This window comes from Marmota marmota, unplaced genomic scaffold (genome assembly GCF_001458135.2).
Source record: "Marmota marmota marmota unplaced genomic scaffold, marMar, whole genome shotgun sequence".
In the NCBI taxonomy this organism is placed as follows: Eukaryota; Metazoa; Chordata; class Mammalia; order Rodentia; family Sciuridae; genus Marmota; species Marmota marmota.
This window is the reverse complement of record NW_025999969.1, coordinates 689,778-709,670: the sequence shown is the minus strand read 5'-3', so window position 1 is coordinate 709,670 and position 19,893 is coordinate 689,778. Positions and strand designations below refer to the sequence as shown.

Genomic DNA, 19,893 nt, shown 5'->3' with positions numbered 1-19,893 from the left:
GACAATAACAGTGTCTGAGCAAATGCTGTTCTCAGGCCCAGGCACAGGGGTTGGCACATGTGGCACAAGGAAGGAACAGCAAATAGGATGTCGGGGGCTATGGCCGGGCGTGCGGAAATTATTCAGTGAAACACTCATTTGAGAGGGCATCTCTCCATGCTTCCTCTCTAGACAGCACTATATCATAATATCAAACAAATAAGGCAGAGGACAGAGGAGTGTCATATTCATTTTATAGAGCAGAAGGTAAAGTCTCAAGCATGGAAATGTTAGATCAGATGGAATGCTCTTTCCTTAGTCGCCCAAACGTCCTGGACCAACCCTTCCCATTTCAGATCGTGAGCATACCAGTAAGGTGTAGAGTCCTAGCATGCCTCTGCTCAGATAGTTCCGGAGGAAGCAGCCAGCATTCAGAGAAGCGGCCTGTGTCAAGTAGAAGCACCCAGTCTTAAATCTCCGGGCGCAATGACACACCCGTCTGGGAGCTGAGGAGGCAGGAAGATATGCCTCGAGATACCACTGAAGAGCATCCAAACTATATGAAAGAGCTTTTTCCCCCTTGGGGTTTGTAATAGAATAAGGTGGGTTAACAAATATGATTAGGCAGGGTTGATCAGAAACTTTGTGGATTAGGACCATAAGAAATCATGGGGAAAAATAACCATTTAACAAATTGGGTTTATTTAATAAAATCTTTTGAAAAGTGTTGGTATTCTCCAGGCAGGCAGCTCAGATGTGGTCTCCAGGGGCCCAGTGTCTGCCGAAGTCACCAGGCAGAGAACAGATGCTCATCCCCTTAGGTTTGCAATGTGTGTCCACATAGTCAAAGTGTCTCACTGTGCTGAAGTGAGTGAGCTTGGGCTTTGGGCTCCATGTGACTCAGTTCTAGCCCCAGTTCAGAATCTCACTAGATAGGTGAACCTAGGCCAGTATTTAACTTGACTGGGTCTCCATTTTCTCATTTATAAACTTGGGATAACACATATCTCATTGATTTTTTGTAAAAACTGAATAATTCACTGGGCGTGGTGGTGCACACCTGTAATTCCAGTGGCTTGGGAGACGGAGGAAGGAGGATCTTGAGTTCAAAGCCAGCCTCAGCAATTTAGCAAGGCCCTACACAACTCAGTGAGACCCCTGTCTTTAAATAATAATACAAAAAAGGGCCATGGGTGTGGCTTAGTGGTTAAGCTTTCCTGGGTTCAATTCCTGGTACAAAACAAACAAACATTATTGAGTAGTTCATATAAAATGCTAAGAACCATGACAGGTATATAGTACTCAGCAAATTATTAGTGGATCATGCTAAGGGGCTCTGTCTCACACAGGTGAAACTTAGAAGAGACTGATCTATAAACCAGATGTGTTAATTAATTTATCATTAGAAATGCAGCTGCGAGGGGGCTGGGGTTGTGGCTCAGTGGTAGAGTGTTTGCCTAGCACATGTGAGGCCCTGGATCTGATCCTCAGCACCACATAAAAATAAATAAAGGTATTGTGTTCAACTACAACTAAAAATATTTTTTTTAAATGCAGCTGTCAGGTGGCCTGAAAAATCCATCTTTGCTGGTCAGCACATCCTCTTTTGGTGAGAAAACTGACACAAGGAGGCCCATCACAAGTGGAAGAAGGAAGATGAAAGTCGAATGGAGTATGGGAGTCGATGGAGCTCAGGAGACTATGGTGCCAAGCTCTGAAAGCTTAAGGCATCCAGTGCTTTGAAGGGCAAGACATTCAACAGGGACAAATCTCCAGATAGAGCCTGCATCTTCCCAGAGCTGGGAACCCAGTGAGCGATGCTTGCTCTCGCGCCCCCCATCTCCACTGCAGGGTTCAGCAATCTTGCTTCCAATCACAGTTCATGGATTCTTCCAAACACTGTGTTCTGCCATGACTGTGGGTGGTCTTAAACATTTCCTCAGTCCTCTGACTCTCTCTCTCTCACACACACACCCCCACACACAATCACCACCACCAAACCAAAATTCACAATCTTTTGAATCACTTCTACATCTCAGCCATTTTTTGCTGATTCATACTAGTTTCACTCTAACATAAATCTACTTCCAAGTTCTGGATATGCCACGCCTACGTTCTGACTGCAGGACTCACAGGTAGGGAGAGTAAGAGATCTTGGGTGAGGAAAAGGTTCAGAAGGACTATGCTCAAGGGTCCCTAGCTGTCAACAGAAACTTGGACTCCTACACTGATGATAGTCACCAACATGAAACAAAGTCCTGAGTGATGGAATACATTGGAGTGTAGGACATCCAGAAAGAATCAGAGAAGTGTGTGAGTGTGTGTGTAGAACAATCAGAAGAGAATGTCTTTGCAGTGAAAAAAGAATTTAAGGGGTCCCTTCTGGGCTCAGTGACACACAGGAGGAGGTGTGGATGCCTGTTCATTTTGAATGAGACAGTATGACTAAGTATAGAGATTCTCAATTACATATTATAAATATTATCTCACTAAAAATCAATACAGCAGTGAGGATCACAGTAATACTAACACTCATCATAATAGCTAACACTTGTTGAACACTAGAAACCATAATGAGAATTTAGTTTATTTATTTATTTTGTGGTGATGGGGATTGAACCAAGGGCCTTAGTGCATGCAAGGCAAGCACTCTACCAACTGAGCTATATCCCCAGTCCATAGAATTTGGTTTATATTATCTTGCAGTCATCACAACTCTCCAATGTAAGAAATAATTTTTTCCCTAGTACTGGGGCTTGAACCCAGAGGTACTATCCACCAAGCGACATTCCCAACCCTTTATTATTATTTTTAATTTATTTTTTAGGTGTAGATGGACACAACACAATGCCTTTATTTTTATGTGGTGCTGAGGATCGAACCCGGGTCCTGCCCGTGCTAGGTGAGCACTCTACTGCTGAGCCACGATCCCAGCCCCCCCTTTTTTATTCTGAGACAGGGTTTCACTAAGTTTCTGAGGCTGGCTTTGAACTTGCAATCCTCCTGCCTCAGCCTCCCAAGTTGCTAAGATTACAGGTGTGCACCACCATGCCTGGCTCCTTTTTAGTTTTTGAGACAGGGTCTCACTAAGTTTCCCAAGCTGGTCTCAAACTTGCAATCCTCCTGTTTCAGCCTCATAAAAGCCATAGTGTGAGTTGACAAATACTTATTCTAATTTAGGGCTTCAAAGGTCTCTTAATGTACAGTGGAAATCACTTCCAAATTACCCACTGATTCAGCATAAAGAAAACAGAAGCCTAGACTTATCAACAGGGCACCATCTATACATACTAGAATGAGCATAAATTGCAGGATTTTTGCCTCACCCCATGCAACTCAGGAGGTGCTAGTAGGCTTTCTGGTGCCAGGCTCAGCAAATATGAAGGGCTGTGGGGTGGCCTTCCTGAGGTCATCTTAAGGATGGTTTGGAGTGTTTATGGGCATAAATGTGAGTTTGTTTGTCACTAGGAGGCCCTAAGTTGCTGCTCTGCCACTCCATGACACCTCTTAGATCCTTGGGATTTCACAGCTTTCATAAATTCTTATTCACTTTATATAGGACTTTGTCTCATTCAAACCTTCCAAATAACCAAAGAAGTTGAGTGTGGCGCCCTGTAATCCTAGCAACTGTGGGACTGAGGCAGGAGGATCCCAAATTCAAGGCCACCATCTACAACTTGATCAGATAGTCTTGAAGTGAAAAAGGACTGAGGATGTAGCTCAGGGGTAAAGTGTCTCTGGGTTTTATTCCTAGTACTGCAAAAACAAACTACTACCCAAAGCAGCAGGCAAGATATCCTAGTGAGGCTCACTTTATGAATATGGATGATTTATTCAGGAGATGTTGACTTACTCAAGACCATCAGTGGTAGAGCTGAGCCAATCCCATGTCATGACTTTTCCACTACACCACAAACTCTGGATCATTTTTTCTCTAAGCACCTCCTATGTGTAAGCCATTCTGCCAAGGAATCCCCCTCACTAACTTGCTCTCCCGAGGAAAGCCTGACCAAGCCCCCTGCCCAGATAATTAATGACGAGGCTTAAGAGGTGACATTAATAAGCGAAATTCAGCACATCATGTCACACCAAGAGCAACATCGTAGCCCAGTGTGGAAGTTAAGAGCTGTGCTCTTGAATCTCAGTCCTGCCACCATGTCAACTCCTTCATTTATAAAATGGGATTAGTAATTGTGCCAGTTCATAAGGTTGTAAGGATTGAGTTAATACAGGGAAAGCACTTCAATCGTGCCTACTGCCCAAGAGCCTTGAAACATTTCACTGTTATTATCTGAAAGTTCCTTAGCATTTCCTCAAAAGAAAACAAGGGGAAGGTTAAAAAAAATTTTTTTGAAAGATCCCTTTAGTCAGGCATAGTAGCACATGCCTGTCATCACAGCAGCTGGGAGATTGAGGCAGGAGGATCAAAAGTTCAAAGCCAGACCGGGCTCAGTGGCACACACCTGTAATCCCAGTGGCTTAGGAGGCTGAGGCAGGAGGATCATGAGTTCAAAGCCAGCCTCAGAGGGCTGGGGATATAGCTCAGTTGGTAGAGTGCTTGCCTCACATGCATACGGCCCTGGGTTCAAACCCCAGTATTAATTAAAAAAAAAAAAAAAAAAAAAAAAAGAAAAAATCAGATATAGCTAAAGCCTATTCTTAACTATGTAATGTTTTGAACAACCAACAATAAAAAAAAAAACAAACAAAAAAACAAAGCCAGCTTCAGCAATGGTGAGGCGCTAAGCAACACAGTGAGACTCTGTCTCTAAATAAAATACAAAATAGGGCTGGGGATATGGCTCAGTGGTTAAGTGCCCTGGAGTTCAACCCCTGTTACCCCACCCCCCAAAAAGTTCAAAGCCAGCCTCAGCAAGATAGCAAGGCCCTAAAAAACTTAGCAAGATCCTGCCTCAAAATTATAAACTAAAAAGGGTATAGCTCAATGCTAAAATGCTCCTGGGGTTCAGACCCCAGTACCCAAAAAAACAAAAAAAAAAACTTTTTGACTTAGTGTTCCAATGCTTCCATCTCATTTCATTGTAAAGATTTTGGCTAGAGAAACTACCCTCTATAGTTTGGGTAAAGTTAAAAAAGTTTACCCAAACATGCTGCATCTCATCTCACCTCCTTTGTCCTGACCCCCACCCCCATTAACACTGAATTCTGGTAATGGGTGCCTTGTCTGTACTTTCTCCTTCAGTGTCATCATCTACCTCAAATTTTCCTCAAGTATTAATTTGTCAAATAAAATATTTTTACTAAGCACCTATTATGCTCTAGGCACTGTAGTAGATGCTATGATGAGCTGCCAAGACCCCTTCTCGGGAATGAAATACTGTTGCCCTCACTGCTGAAAGTACTAACAGCAGAAAGTCTTCAGCCGTCACTCCCTTGCAGGTATTGCCTCAGCTGAGGAAAACCTCTCCCAAGGTCATGCCTCCTGGTAGCAGCCAACATCCAAAGGCTGACAGCCTTAGCTGAAGGGAGATTTGGCCCACTGCCCCAACTCAGGACAACTCTGCAGGGCTATCCCAGTTCCAGAATGTGGGGCTGACCCAGGTTCTCCTTGGGCCTGGATTGCTGCTCAAGTTCTCTCTCTCTGCTTGATTCTATTTCCAGGCCCTCCCTTCCATCCCTATACACTGCATGCAGATATCTTCAATATACTCCCAGGAAACCCAGTCTGCAACAGGCACAAAAGATGTGAAGAATGAGTAAGCCACAGTCTGGCCCTCTAGGATGTCAAGGCAAAGCAGAAACTGTATCTTAATAACAGCCTGCAGCTCATAATGGGGGAAGCAAAAAAAAAAAAAAAAGCAATGGAAGCTTAGTTGGAGGAGGGTGGAATTGAGGGCAGTTCATCACTCCAGGTTCAGGGACTTCTAGAAACCCTTCACTCAGGCTGTGAAAGCATTCCACAGCCTGGGGCCACCCTGCTAGCCTGCTAAGACTTCTTACAGTCTCTGACATCCAGTCTCCACGCTCCAGCCTGATGCAGAGCCAGGCTGTGATGCTAAACTTAGCTTAATGATGGGTCTGTCCAACAAATCTCAAGACAGTAACACCACACAGAAGAAAATAAGTCTCTAACTGGCATCTGAATACCTCATAGACTGGACTGAAGGCCCCATAGCCACCCATCAGGGATAAGCCAGGTTGTCAGAGAGGTATTGGTGAGTATGGTCTGGCCAGCAGAGGTAGGGAGGCCAGAATTTCAAAGAAGATCCTGTAGACTGAGGCCTTTTACCCTGACCAGCTCCTGATTGACTAAGGGTATGATGTTGGCAGAGCAGCTCCAGGGTCAGCAGTTGTGGAAAGACTGCTTCCCAACTGGCTGGCATCACCAGGGAAGGGGGTGGCTGCCATGATCCAGTCTGGAGTGATCCAGGGCATCTTCCTTCCATTGGATTCCTCTTTGTCCACTGTTTTCTGCAATGGAGCTGGCTGACACTGCCATTTTTCCATCCCTCAAGACAACTCTCCTCTCATTTTCAAAAACTAGTTTTTCTCAGCACTGTAATTCATTCATGCCACCTTCCTGAAGGCTGGCACTGCATACATACAGGCTCTTCATGTCTCCTTCATGGATTTGGTAATGTGGAAGCCAAGCTGGAGGCCATCCAGCACTGTCTCCTACCCTAGAAAGCCATTTTCTGATGGGGCCACACAGCCCTCTTGAGTGGGGGTACAATCATGAGGCAGCCTCAACGACTACATTTTGTCTTCCTGTCAGCCCACTGGCCTAGCTCTAGAGGAGAAACTTACAGAAAAGTTTACATCTTTTCCCATAAAATAGTCCTTCAAATCAGACTGGTCAGACATGAGCCACTTTCTAAATGCCTGTGTATTGTGCTTGGTGGCAAATCCTTACAACAGCAGGTGGGTAGCACATACCTGAAATACCAACAAGTTGGGAGGCTGAGACAGGAGGATTCCAAGCTTGAGGCCAACTTCAGCAACTTAGTGATGAGACCGTCTCAAAATAAAAAGGGCAAGGGACGAAGCTCGGTGGTAAAGTGGTAAAGCACCCAGTACCAAACAACAAAAACCTGAGTAGATGTTAAGGGATTTGTTTGGCTACCCAGCTTCTATTGTTGGCCTGTTTGTTTAGCAATAAACAAAGTAGTAGATGCTATGTAGTAGATGCTATGATGAGCTGCCAAGATCCCGAGAAGGGATCTTGGCAGCTCATCATAATAATAAAAAGTGAGCAGGGCTGGGGATGTGGCTCAAGCGGTAGGGTGCTCACCTGGCACCTGTGTGGCCTGGGTTCGATCCTCAGCACCACATACAAAGATGTTGTGTCCGCCAAAAAACTAAAAAATATTAAAAAATTCTCTTAAAAAAAAAATTAAAAAAAAAGTGAGCTTTACCTTTATATTCAATTCCAGCTCCAGTGATCTGGTGTGCAAAAACAGACTATGTCACACAAGCTCCCAATTGTATTTACCAGGTCCCTAAAGTACTTGGAAGAACTCCTATGGAGGTTCATAAGCTGGGGGAGGCTCTGGGGCTGAAAGTCTGGCAGACATGTCCTCCAGATGGCTCCCTGACTCATCCATCTGCAGGTCTGAAGTCGGAAGAGAATTTGGGGGGCTGTTACAAAGTTCTCAGGAGTGCTGAGAGTACACATGGCTAGAGACATAGCTGGAGGAACACCTCAACTTCCAGGAGAGGGAAGCTGAGGGGTGGACAGCTCAGCAGCCCTTCTGTCAGCTCCCTCAGTCTGTGTCTGCTCTGTGGCTCAATAGAGCCTTCCTGCCTTTATTTAAATAAATTAAAAAAAAAAAAAAGCCTTTATTTATTTCTATGTGGTGCTGAGGATGGAACCTAGTGCCTCACACCTCCAAGGCAAGCTCTCTACCAATGAGCCACACCCCAGCCCATCTGCCTTTATTTATTAACTCCCAAAAGGTTTCTCTCCCCTAGCTATACCTCAAAACTCTCAGTAGCTTGAAGTTTCCTTGGTTGAACTTTGTGACTACAATTTCCACAAGGATAGCCAGTTCCATCTGCTCACTGTTTTTTTCTGCTGTCATTAAGTAACGTCTTCATTTTAATGTCTTCTGCTTACCAATTACACACAGCAGCTAAATTCTTCAACAACATTTACAAATCATAAGACCGTAATTAAACACACACACACACCTGCTTTTGAGATGTGTCTCTGTTATCTAGGCTGAACCCAAGTTCCTGTGTGCTGAACTCAAGCAACCCTTTTATCTCGGCCTCCCAAGTAGATGGCACTCCAGACAGCAGGGTGCTGCACTGGCTTTCCCTCTCAAAGAATGGTTAATTTGAAAATGAAGTGTCCTAGTTTTTCCCATTAGATTCTGTTCTCAATTCCCTACTTCTCAGGTCTCTCCTACATGATTAAAAAAATAATGAAAACACTGATGCAAAATGGAGACAAAGATAGGCCAGAGAATCCTGGAGAAAGCAGGCCAGATTTCAGAATCCATCTGACTCCTAAGCAGCAGGGGCTAAGACAGAGGAGTCCAAGATCCCTTCAGCTGAGGCTGAGCCCAGGCCAGGGTATAAACACCACATGATACCAATACACTGCTCTTCATTCCACCACTCAGCCTACCCCCAGGTCAGGCAGATGACCTTAATGCCACACAAGACTCAATGTCTCTTCTGAGGGACACAATTGGCACTACTGTTATTTCCTCTGTGTGACTGATACCAGTGTCACAGAAAAAGACCAGAGTGCCCACACCCTCAATAATATGTAACCATTGCAGCCCTGAGAGGGAGCAGTAGAGATGAGGCAAAGGAGATGCAGGGGATAATTTAATTTACATAGCAGCCACTTGGGGCCCAGTCAATCTGGGGCAGTGGGGGTAAACAACCCTAGAGGGTACCCCCACCCCCTTCTGCTGGGATATAGTCCTCACAGACCCTTGGATGGGGCTCTCCACATTGTATAGAGAATGCTCCAGTCAAAAGGAAGAGATCTTGGAATAAGGCTGTCCCCAGGTAGGGGGAAGTCTGTGGCCTGGACGTGATTGCTTAAATGGTGGCCCAGGGATCTTCAAAACCAGTCCAGGTCCTGGGCATAGTCCTTAGCCTGGTGGCCCTAGAGAAAGCCCTCACGGCGAAATTGTTCCTGAAGGAGGGCTCGGTACTGGTCAAATCCCCCCTCAACCCGGGTGACGCCGCCTCCTTCACACACCCACAACTCTCGGCACACAAGCCGGATGAAGCGCTCATCATGGGACACCAGAATCACACCACCCTGAAAAACAGGACAGCAAGAGGTGCTCAGGGGGAAAGCAAACTGACAAGTAGGGAGTGGTGGTAAGGGTGAAAGCATACTCACCCTGAAATTGTTGAGAGCTCGACCCAGAGCCTCAATTGTCTCCATGTCCAGATGGTTTGTGGGTTCATCCAGAATGTAGAAGTTGGGACTGGAAGGCAGAACCCAGGAAGGTGGACAGTTATGTGATGAAGGGGATGGTGGGAGAAAATGCATCCCTCTGATACAAAGATGAGAGAATCATTTTCTATGGGCAAAAAGGGAAATGGAAAACGCTAGAAAATCAGGGCTCACCAGGGCATGGTCATCTGAGCAAAGGCCACCCGGCTCTTCTGGCCCCCTGACAAGCTTGCAACAGGGCGCATTGCCAGTTCTCCAGAGATGCCATACCGGCCCAGCTGGTGACGATATTCCTCCTCAGGTCGTCCTGGAAATGTCCCCTCTCATCAGGTAGGCTCCTGACCCAACTTTGTCCTAAATGCCCATTGCCTCTATATGCCCGTGTCTTATGCCTAGTCTTGAGCATGGCTGCTCTATACCAACCCCTAGCCGCAGAGGTCAGCCTGAGCCCTCTTGCCTCAATTCAGATCCCTAACACACCAGGAAACTTGCGTGCCAACAGCTCCACAGCACTGACATTCAGGTCCAGCTGCTCCACGTGGTGCTGGCTGAAATAGCCAATCTTCAGATTCCTGCAGACAGAAATGAAGATGCAAGGCAATGACTATGAAAAAGTGTATGTGGCTAACCTCCAGGACATATAAAGAACTCAAAGAAACACCACCCAAAAACCAAATAATCCAATCAATAAATAGGCTAAGGAAATGAGCAGACACTTCACAGAATATATAACTGATCAACAAACTTATGAAAAAATGTTCAACATCTCTAGCAATTAGAGAAATGCAAATTAAAACCACTCTAAGATTTTATCTCACTCCAGTCAGAATGGCAATTATCAAGAATTCAAGCAACAATAATTGCTGGTGAGGATGTGGGGAAAAAAGGTACACTGATTCATTGCTGGTGGGATTGCAAAATGCTACAACCACTTTGAAAAGCAGTGTGGAGATTCCTTAGAAAATCTGGAATGGAACCACCATTTGACCCAGTTAAATTCCTCGGTTTATACCCAAAGATCTTAAAATCAGCATGCTACTGTCATGCAGCCACTTCAAGTTTGTAGAAACTCAATTCACAATAGCTAAACTGTGAAAACAGCCTAGATGCCTTTCAATAGATGAATGGATAAAGAAACTGTGGAATATACACACAATGGAATATTACTCAGCCTTAAAAAAGAATGCAATCATGGTATTTACAGGTAAATGGATGGAGCTGGAGAATAACATAGTAAGCAAATGAGCCCATCTCCCAAAACCAAAGGCTGACAGGTGGATGCTGATCCATAATGGGGGTGGGGGGAGGAAAGAATGAAGAAACATTGGATTGAGCAAAGGGGAAGAGAGGAGGGGAGGGTATGTGTGGCGGGGTGGGGGGCGGAGAAGATGGTGGAATGAGATGGACATAATTACCCCTATGTATGGGTATGATTGCACAAATGGTGTGACTACATCATGTACAACCAGAGAAATGAAAAATTGTGCTCCATTTGTGTAAAAAAGCAGAATTTAAAAAAAAAGAAAATAAATTTGTGAAATTCCATTGCTACAACGAGAACATTCAAACAATATACTCTTAGTATGGGAAATTGCAGACAAGTATTTTGTAATATATGTTAAAATGTTTTAAGAGAAACTGATATAATGTATTATCTGTACAAAATATGTGTTGATTTAAAAAACATTTTCTATAATTTTATGTTTCCAGTACAGTTCTAGCTTCTGGCTTATTTTTTGTCTTCCTTTTTGCCAGATTTAATCCTTATGATTGGTCCCGTCCCCCTCCCCCCTGATTTTTTTAATTGGTGCATCATAGTTGTACATAATGATGGAATTTATTGTTCCATATTGATACATGCACACAACATCACAATATAATTTGGATTATTCCCTATTACTTTCCCCCTCCCTTCTCTCCTTCCACCACCTCGTCTTTCCTCTACTGATCTCCCTTTGATTTTCATGAGATCCTCACCTCCTACTTCTTTTTCTTTTTAAAAAATTTTAACTCGGGCTGGGGATACGGCTCAAGCGGCAGCGTGCTCGCCTGGCATGCGTGCGGCCCGGGTTCGATCCTCAGCACCACATACCAACAAAGATGTTGTGTCCGCTGAGAACTATCTAACTAACTAAATAAATAAAAGAAAAAAAAAAAAAAGGAGATTGTGTCATTTCTTTAAAAAAAAAAAAAAAAAAAAAATTTTAACTCCTAAAACACTCCTTATGCATTTTAACCAATGCTTGATCCTTTCTTCTTTTACTCTATAAAACTTTATGGATATTTGTAGTCATATACTACCTTTATTGTGATGACAATATAATTCTACTAATAAGAGAGGTCTTAAAATGTATTATATTCCTTTGGCAACTGTAAGTACTTATTGTCTATTATCCCCCCCTCCAGAAAAAAAGAAGTGTAAGCAGTGTGAGTGTATATGAATGCGTACACGTGGTTAGTGATGGTACCTTACCTATGAGCATGTCTGATGCCTCGAACAGGTGCCAAGTCCCCCATAAGTAGCTTCAGCATGGTAGACTTTCCAGCCCCATTCTCCCCAACCTGTAAGTAGCATAGGAATGTTAAAGAGCGCACATGAAGGAACACAGAAAGGAAGGAGATGAGAAGGGGTCCTAGGTTGTGCCTTCCAATATCCCCCCAAATTTCTTTCTTTTTTGCAGGGATAGGCAAGTACTCTACCATTGAGCGACATCCCCAGTCCCATAAACAAAAAACTATTTCTCTAAAAAACTAAAACCAATACTTGAGTACTTACTAAGTGCTAGGATTTAATCTTTCCAATAACCAAATGAGGCAGATGCTACCAGCCCCCCTTTTATTTTTTTATGGTACCAGGGATTAAACCAAGGGGCATTATACATGAGCTACATTCCCAGGGACAGAGACTTGCTAAGTTACAAGCTGGGCAACTTGAAATCCCCTGCCTTGTTCTCCTGACTCTCTGAGATTACAGGAGTACACCATTGTGCCTAGTTTGTTAGGCAACCCCCACCTCCCACTTTTTTTTGGTACCAGGGATTAAATTTAGGGACACTCAACTACTGAGCCACATCCCCAGTCCTATTTTCTATTTTATTTAGAGACAGGGTGTCTCACTGATTTGCTTAGCGCCTTGCTTTTGCTGAGGCTGGCTTTGAACTCACGATCCTCCTCCCGAGCCTCTGGGATTACAGGCATGCACCACCGCGCCCGGCTTGTTATCTCCCTTTTAAGGAAGAAGACATTGCTTGGTAACCAAGCTAGGGAATGGTATGGTCAGTCAGGATTGGAAATTTGATTCTGAAACCCATGTTCTTGCTAAAATATCCCATGGTTAACTTAGAACTGAGACAGAAAAAGTACTGCTCTGAGTATTCAGAAAACACCACATGCCAGGCTTCTAAGCTCTGTGGGTAGCTATATGAGGCTAGAATATGAGTACTGCAATGTCCTTTGCCTAGACCCAACTCCTATGCCTGTGCACCTCCTTCTATGGCCTCAGGATGGCCCAACCCGCACTTTCTGTGGTGCAAGAGTTGCAGCTCAGGGAATAGACAAATAGTAACCATACCACACATATGCGGGACTCAAGATCAGCTGAGACAGACAGACGACTGAAGATGATGTGCTTAGGATCATAGTAGAAATCCACCTCATCTAGCTGCAGAATTGGCGGTGAGAACTTCTCAAACCCATCAGGGAATCTGTAGGAGGTGTGGGTGTGGAGCATTGGGTAGCCAGAAATAAGGGCTTCCCCACCAGCACCCCCAGTTTAGCACTCACTTCATCACAACCTCGGATTCTTTGTCCACAGGCTTCAGCTCAGGTCTGAGGAGAGAGAGAAAATGGACTAAATTATGATTTTAAGAAGTAACTTTATTATGGCTCGGGGTATGGCTCAGTGGTAAAGCTCTTGCCTATCGTGTGCAAGGCCCTGTGTTCAATCCTCAGTATCCAAGCAAAAATAAATAAATAAATAATTAAAAACTTAAAAAATAACCTTGTTCCTCTTGCACAAGTAATATAAGCTCAGAGAAAACTTAGGAAAATATTGTAATCCCCAACCCAGTTGATATTATTTTAGAATACATTTTTCTAGTTCACTATCTGCTGAAAAAGATTCACCCTTTTTTTTTAGCTTTTTAAAAAAATTACCTTATTTATTTTTGCAGTGCTGGGGACAGAACCCAGGACCTCACACATGCTAGGCAGGTTTTATACCACTGAGCTATATCCTCACCCCCTTTTTGGAAGTAGTTTCCTCCCATATGTGGTACTGCGGATTGAACACAGGGCCTCCACACATAGCAGGCAAGCACTCTACCACTGAGTCACATCCCTAGCCCCTATTTTTTTGTAGGTTTTTTTTTTTTTTTTAATTCCTGGTTAATATATTATGATATGTGTTTAAATGTCACAAAGTTCTAAACTTTTATGAACTTAATCTTCCTCCCAGAACTTCTAGAAAGGCTACTTGAGATTAAAATCGCAAATTACAATATCATTAGTCATTAAGGAAATGCACGTCTAAACCACTTCACACTCACCAAGATGGCTAAAACTGAAGAGTTAAGAATAAATGTTGACAAAGATGTAGAGAAACTTCATTTCTCATACATTGCTGGCAGGAATGTAACAGTGTATGTCCTTTAAAAATGGTGTGGCAGATCTTCAAAAAGTTAAACATGAAATCACCAAGTAAACCAGCAAATCCACTCCTAGCTATTTGCCCAAGTGAAATGAAAACATGTTCACACAAAAAGATTGTACACAAATGTTCATGGCAGCATTATTTGTAAAAATCAAAATAGGGGGCTGGGGATGTGGCTCAAGCAGTAGCGCGCTTGCCTGGCGTGCGTGCGTGCTGCCCGGGTTCGATCCTCAGCACCACATACAAAGATGTTGTGTCCGCCAAATACTAAAAAATAAATATTAAAATTCTCTCTCTCTCTCTCTCTTTAAAAAAAAAACAAAAACAAAAAACCAAAATAGGAACAACCCAAATGTTCATGACCAGATGAATCCATAAACAAAATATGGTATATTCACAACGGAATATAATTCGGCCATTAAAAAAAATGTACTGATGCATGCTACAACATGGATGAACCTGGAAAACATTCTAGGTGAAAGAAGCTAGATACCAAAGGTCACGTACTGTACGATTTTTTTTTTTTTTTAAATACAAAACATCTAGAATAAGCAAATATGTAAAGACAGATTGTAGATTAGTGGTTGCATAGAAAAAGGCAAAATCAACCCTTTAAGAGCAGTGTAAAATATTTTCTGCTTTCCTGCAGGGAATGAAGTCAAAGTTGCCTGCCAGCCAAAGAAGACCTGGAACAGGAGGGCAAAGATAGCCTGCAAAATGAGGGAAGAAATGAAGAAAACAGGGTCTGGCCAAGGACATTGTACTCACAACTTCTCCAGCATCTTGAGTTTACTCTGCACTTGAGAGGCCCTATTGGCATTGTAGCGAAACCGGTCAATGAAAACCTGCAGGGGGAGGGCAAGGATTGGTCAAACTCCCTTGCTACCCACAACTGATACCATGGGATGGGACTCAAAGCCCTGTGTGCCCCACACCTGGATGTGCTGGCGATACTGCTGCTGTGCCTCATATTCACGCTGCTGATTAAGCAGCCGCTCCTGCTTGCTCTTGATGAAGGTCTCAAAGTCTCCCCGATAACCATCTAGCCGCTGACTGTGCAGGTGGATGATGTCTGTGGCAATGGCATTCAGGAAGTTTCGGTCGTGAGAGACGACTAGGATTGTGGAGGGCCATGTCTGAGGAGTCACAGGACAGCAGGCCCAGTTTGGGAGGGTAAACAGATCCCAGGCTCCCAAGTGTCTTAGAGGCAGACTTTCCCCAAACCCACTAAAGAGCCTTTCCCCAAATTCACCTGTAGATAATTCTCCAGCCACAGAATGGCTCTTACATCCAGCATGTTTGTGGGTTCTGTAGAAGAAGTAGGGGGCACACACTTGTGATTAAAGGGCTGTAGAACTAGGAAAAAAAGATGTTATTACCTGTCCCCACCTTGAAGCCAGGGTGACCCATTTTAAACTCACCATCTAATAGCAGAAGATCTGGCCTATGAAAAAGAATACATGGCATGAGGTTTTAGGTCAGTGACTCATTGTCATGTCCTAAGACCCATCCTCCCTAGGCTCACACATGGTTTCAGAAGACTCACCTAGCAAACAGGGCCCGGGCCAGGGCCAGTCTCATCCTCCAGCCACCTGAGAACTCCCTAAACAGAGACACATTAGTGGTATTAATCAGAGTCAACAATGTTGAGAACCAAGAATGGCAAGCATCACTCACCGGGTGGGCTGCTGCTGCATTTTAGGAGTAAAGCCAAGTCCAGCAAGAATGACTGATGCCCTAGGAATGAAGAAATTTAAAAAACCCAGTTGGAACACTTCACAGGAGGGAAAGGTAAAATATAATGTGCTATTTAAAATAAGAAAGCCCAAGAATATTTTAAAAGAAGTAGGACACAGGTAATGTGTGCAAGCTAGTTAAGATTGAAAAAAAAAAAAAAAGGTAAAATATAATGAGGAGGAGGAATTTCAAACCTGGCAGGTGCCTTGTCAGCCTCAATCTCTTCTAATTTGGCATAGATTTCAGCCAGCTGTGCAGCTTCTGGACCCTCTGCCCTGGAAAAGAGAAAGAGCAACCAGCCTAAGTTGAGGCAGTCTAGGAAGATGCCCTGCATCCTATATAGTTTGAAAACAGGCTACTTGTTGCTTTGTTGCCAGAACAGGAATAGAACACAGGAAGACTTGCCCAAAGTATTGAGTCAATGGGTGCTGAAAGAATGAGGGCTTCAGAGTCCCACAATGCCATATTCTAAGCTCTGCTAAGCAAGAAGGATGAACAAGCAAATCAAGGACTGGGACAGCATGGCAGGCACTCTGAAAAACAGCTTCTGCTAGGTCTTCCCTAACTCTCACCTGCCAGCAGCAATCTGGGCACTGAGCTTACGCTCCTGCTGTAGCAGGTCCTCTCGCACACTATCACTCTCCAGCACACTCTGAAGGGCAGGGGTGTCATCTCCAGCAACCTCCTGCTCTACATGTAGCAGGGAAATGTGGGCTGGGACCCGCAGGCTCCGGGTGGCCAGCATCTTCAGCAGTGTTGTCTTCCCTAACCCATTCCGTCCCACCAGTCCATATCGGCGGCCCCATGCCAGGTTCACATCTGCCCCAGCCAGGAGTACCCTGCAAGAGTGGAAGAAAGGAGATTAAGGGTGTTTTAAAAACAGGCACATAGCAAATAGAGCAGAATCCTAACATTGTTTTTAGGCCCATTTCATCTCTCCAAATTCTCCCTACATTGGAAAAAGAAAAAGAATGCCACCCCATATTGCCATTCTCTCACCTATCTCCAAAAGACACATCAAAGTTCTCAATTCGCACATCATAGGACTTGTTCTTGCCAGATGATTCCAATCGACTCTCCTTTCTGCTGCCCGCCTGGCTGGCTGATGCCTCTTCTAAGACTCTTTAAAATAGATAAGTATATAGCTTTCAGTGCTCCCAACCACCCTTCTGTCACAATAGACTGCTCTGCTCTCCTTCTGAGCCCTTCTTCCTAAACTCACAGTGGGTTGCTGGTCTTCAGGGTGTCCTTCTCTGAGCGCTTCTCCTGCTTTGCCTTCAGTCGGGCCTCGGCCTTTTCTAGCTTCTTCGCATTCACTGTCTAAGTGAATTCCAAACACAACCATTTCACCCTAAGGTGTAGGCTCAGAAAGAGATGTTCTCTCAGAAGAGAGAACATCTCAAGTAAACCCTCACAAATTACTCATGTTGAACAGACTCAAAAGTTCACAGAAAGACACAATTAGAAATCCACCCCCCCAAATCATGTAGGTATGATATATCAAAATATTAAACTGTCATGTATAACTAAAAAAGAATTTTTAAAAATCTCCCCAAAGACACTGACATTTGGATAGCCAACTCCCATACCCACCACGGACACAGCTCCCTCCCTATCACTTCCTCCTCACCGAGGACTGTTCCCTCTTTAGCAGTCCTGGAAGTTTGGTGTCACAGTCTGTAAGTGAGAAGAAAAAGCAGTCACCTTCTCCCTGAGGGAAGGAAAACTAACATTTTGAGTGATCAACAAGAACCTGGTATGGACACACATTTTTAAGAAAGTATTACAACCCTGGAGATGGACAGCTATGATTTTCTCTGAACTAAAACCCCCCACAAATCTCACATATAAGGATATAGGCACTGGGGCACATAAACAACTCTTTTACTACTGATCAATAAGCTGCAAAACTGGGGAAATGACATCAAATTTGTCCAGCTCCAAGACCCATATACTTCCTACCATACCTAACAGCTGGGAGAACCCTCCAGTCTTATTCCCATCATCACAGGCTCTTTTGCTCTCATAAACATGTCAACTAGCTCCTACAACTCTTGCCCTGTGAAAAAGAGAGGAAGGAGTCCTCCAAGCTGTAGGGCACAGGTGGCTGGGGGTGGAAGCTGCATAAAGGACAGAGGGAGTCTAGTTCAATCTCCCCTCACTCTCACCATAGTTCTCCGTTATCTTTGACAACTGGATAGGGGCGTCCAGTAGCACCTGGCTACTTCCCTGGCTCTGTGGCTCAGCCCTAGGGATAGGGATAAAAAGCGCAGTTAGGAGTTGAGGGAAAAGCTCCACGGCCATGAGACCTCCCCCCAATTCTTGTCTCTGAACCGTTAGCCTCCCTTCGCCCCCATCGACCCCTATTCCTTGGCACATACAGGCGCAGAGTGTTGTACATGCGTTGACACACAGCCCTGATGCCCGCGTCATCCTTGCTGTCCCCGGAAACCTCTTGCAATAGTTCTCCCACAGCTTCTACCAAGTCATCCACAGACTCGAAATCCGCGCTGCCGCTGTGCAAAACGCCTGGGCGAAAAGTGGCGGGACCAGGTAGATAGCGGTCGGGTGGACATACAGTATCAGGGCTTGAATCGCGACCCCAGTCCGCGCTCCAGACCCAACAGCCCCTCGGGACAAGAGGTCACTCAAGAGGAGAGGCCTGGTAGCGGTCTCCAACACTGCCATCCCTTACTCTTCCCCCGCGACCTCCAATTCGGCCTTATCAGCCAGATGATTCGGTTTGGCTCACCAGTCACGTAGTCGAAGACCTGTCCGTCAATTTCTGGGAACTCGCTCCGCAGGATTTCGGCACAAGTCGCCATGTTCCAGTCGGAATCCCGACCGCGCAGTCGCCGAGAGACCTCTGTCTAGGCCCGCCCCCTACCCTTCCCCCGAAATCTCGCTCCTCCTCCCACAGCGCATGCGTAGCAGTGACGTAAGAAACGAGCCGAGGGCGCGGAATCTGTTGGGCGGGGAGAACTGGGCTGGCAGAACCGCGCGCAAGCGCCGCTCCCAGTTTAGATGAGCTTCTCCTTCTGCGCCTGCGCGAAGCCTACTGTTGCAAAATTAGCCATGTGTACCGTTCTCGCAGCCTTTTGGGAGGTGGCGATCCAGAAGCGAGGGGTGGGGCAAGGGCCCTCAAGGTTTATCAGGGCGCAAAGCATGAGTGGTCTTGTGGATGGGAGTCTTCCAATAGGATGAAGATTGATAAAACATCGTTTTCTGCTAGGTTTTTAAGCGTTCTTCGAATCGCTTATACAGTTGTATGTCCAGGCAGGTCCACTTTGGAACCCTCTGAGAGCTTTGCTGACTCATGCCCGCCCTGCCCTCTCAAGAAGCCCCAGGCTCAGTCTTCTGCGTCCGCTGGTTTTGTTCCAGTCTGGCTGTTCAGGTCAGCCAGGTGCCTTACCCCCGCCCGGCACGACCCGCCCTCCCTGTTTTACACTTCTTGACAGTGTAGTCGACCCTTGCAAATTATGCCAGTTCTTTCACCACCCCAGGGCACAACCTCATACAACCCCAAAGGAAAAGAAAACCAGATAGACACCACAGACGGTAGAAGTTCATGGTATTTATTCCCTACCTACACCCACAGCAGGCTTTCCTGCACCATGAATCTCAGTGTCAGTAGAAGGATATTTCTCTTCATAGATTCCTCAGGTAGAAGTTAGGATTCTGTCCTTACATGACGCTACTGTTTGATATTTTAGATAAATATTCTTCCAACTTGGGGCTCTAAAATTGGCACCTAAAATTTCATCTTTATCCATTTATCGTTTTGATTAAGTATGGCCACAATGAGGAAACAAACATTCCTGATATTTAAAGGTTTAAACTACGGTTCCTCTCCTTTTAATCATCATTTTACAGGAAATACAAGGAGGAATAAAGTGACCCTGGGGGATACAACAGGTAACTTCTAACGGGAAACTACAGAACTCCAGGTCCTCAACAAAAGTGAGAGCTGAGGGGAAATGTATGGATTTTAAGACAAGATGCATGAACCAACCACAACTGATCCTAACTGGACCCAGATACAAGTTATGGAAAATTTTGTAAGATATCTGGGTTAAGTGAATATATACTGGATATATCAAGGAACTGACCATGAGTTGATCATTGCTGAAGCTGGGTGAGG

General features: G+C 44.8%; 1 protein-coding gene across 3 annotated transcripts; it reads right to left on the bottom strand.

Moving 5' to 3' along the window:
• Positions 1-8,765: 8,765 nt before the first annotated feature.
• On the bottom strand, positions 8,766-18,682 carry Abcf3 (ATP binding cassette subfamily F member 3). Of its 3 annotated transcripts, XM_015499919.2 has the most exons (21): positions 18,505-18,682; positions 18,134-18,281; positions 17,921-18,000; positions 17,383-17,429; positions 16,975-17,072; positions 16,752-16,874; positions 16,325-16,591; positions 15,947-16,027; positions 15,693-15,752; positions 15,562-15,618; positions 15,437-15,459; positions 15,268-15,323; positions 14,951-15,151; positions 14,784-14,860; positions 13,148-13,192; positions 12,936-13,068; positions 11,838-11,926; positions 9,845-9,936; positions 9,539-9,671; positions 9,308-9,395; positions 8,766-9,223 (listed from the first exon to the last, which is right to left on the bottom strand). In XM_015499919.2, the coding sequence occupies exons 1-21, from the start codon at positions 18,575-18,577 to the stop codon at positions 9,065-9,067; spliced, it is 2,130 nt and encodes a 709-aa protein (XP_015355405.1). In that variant the 5' UTR covers positions 18,578-18,682; the 3' UTR covers positions 8,766-9,064. The 3 variants fall into 3 exon arrangements, with proteins under 3 accessions (XP_015355405.1, XP_048659938.1, XP_048659937.1); XM_048803980.1 differs by lacking the exon at positions 8,766-9,223 and having other exon boundaries at positions 9,348-9,464; positions 18,505-18,661; XM_048803981.1 differs by lacking the exons at positions 16,752-16,874; positions 16,975-17,072; positions 17,383-17,429; ... (1 more) ...; positions 18,134-18,281; positions 18,505-18,682 and having other exon boundaries at positions 15,947-16,052; positions 16,325-16,424.
• Between the last annotated feature and the right edge of the window lie 1,211 nt (positions 18,683-19,893).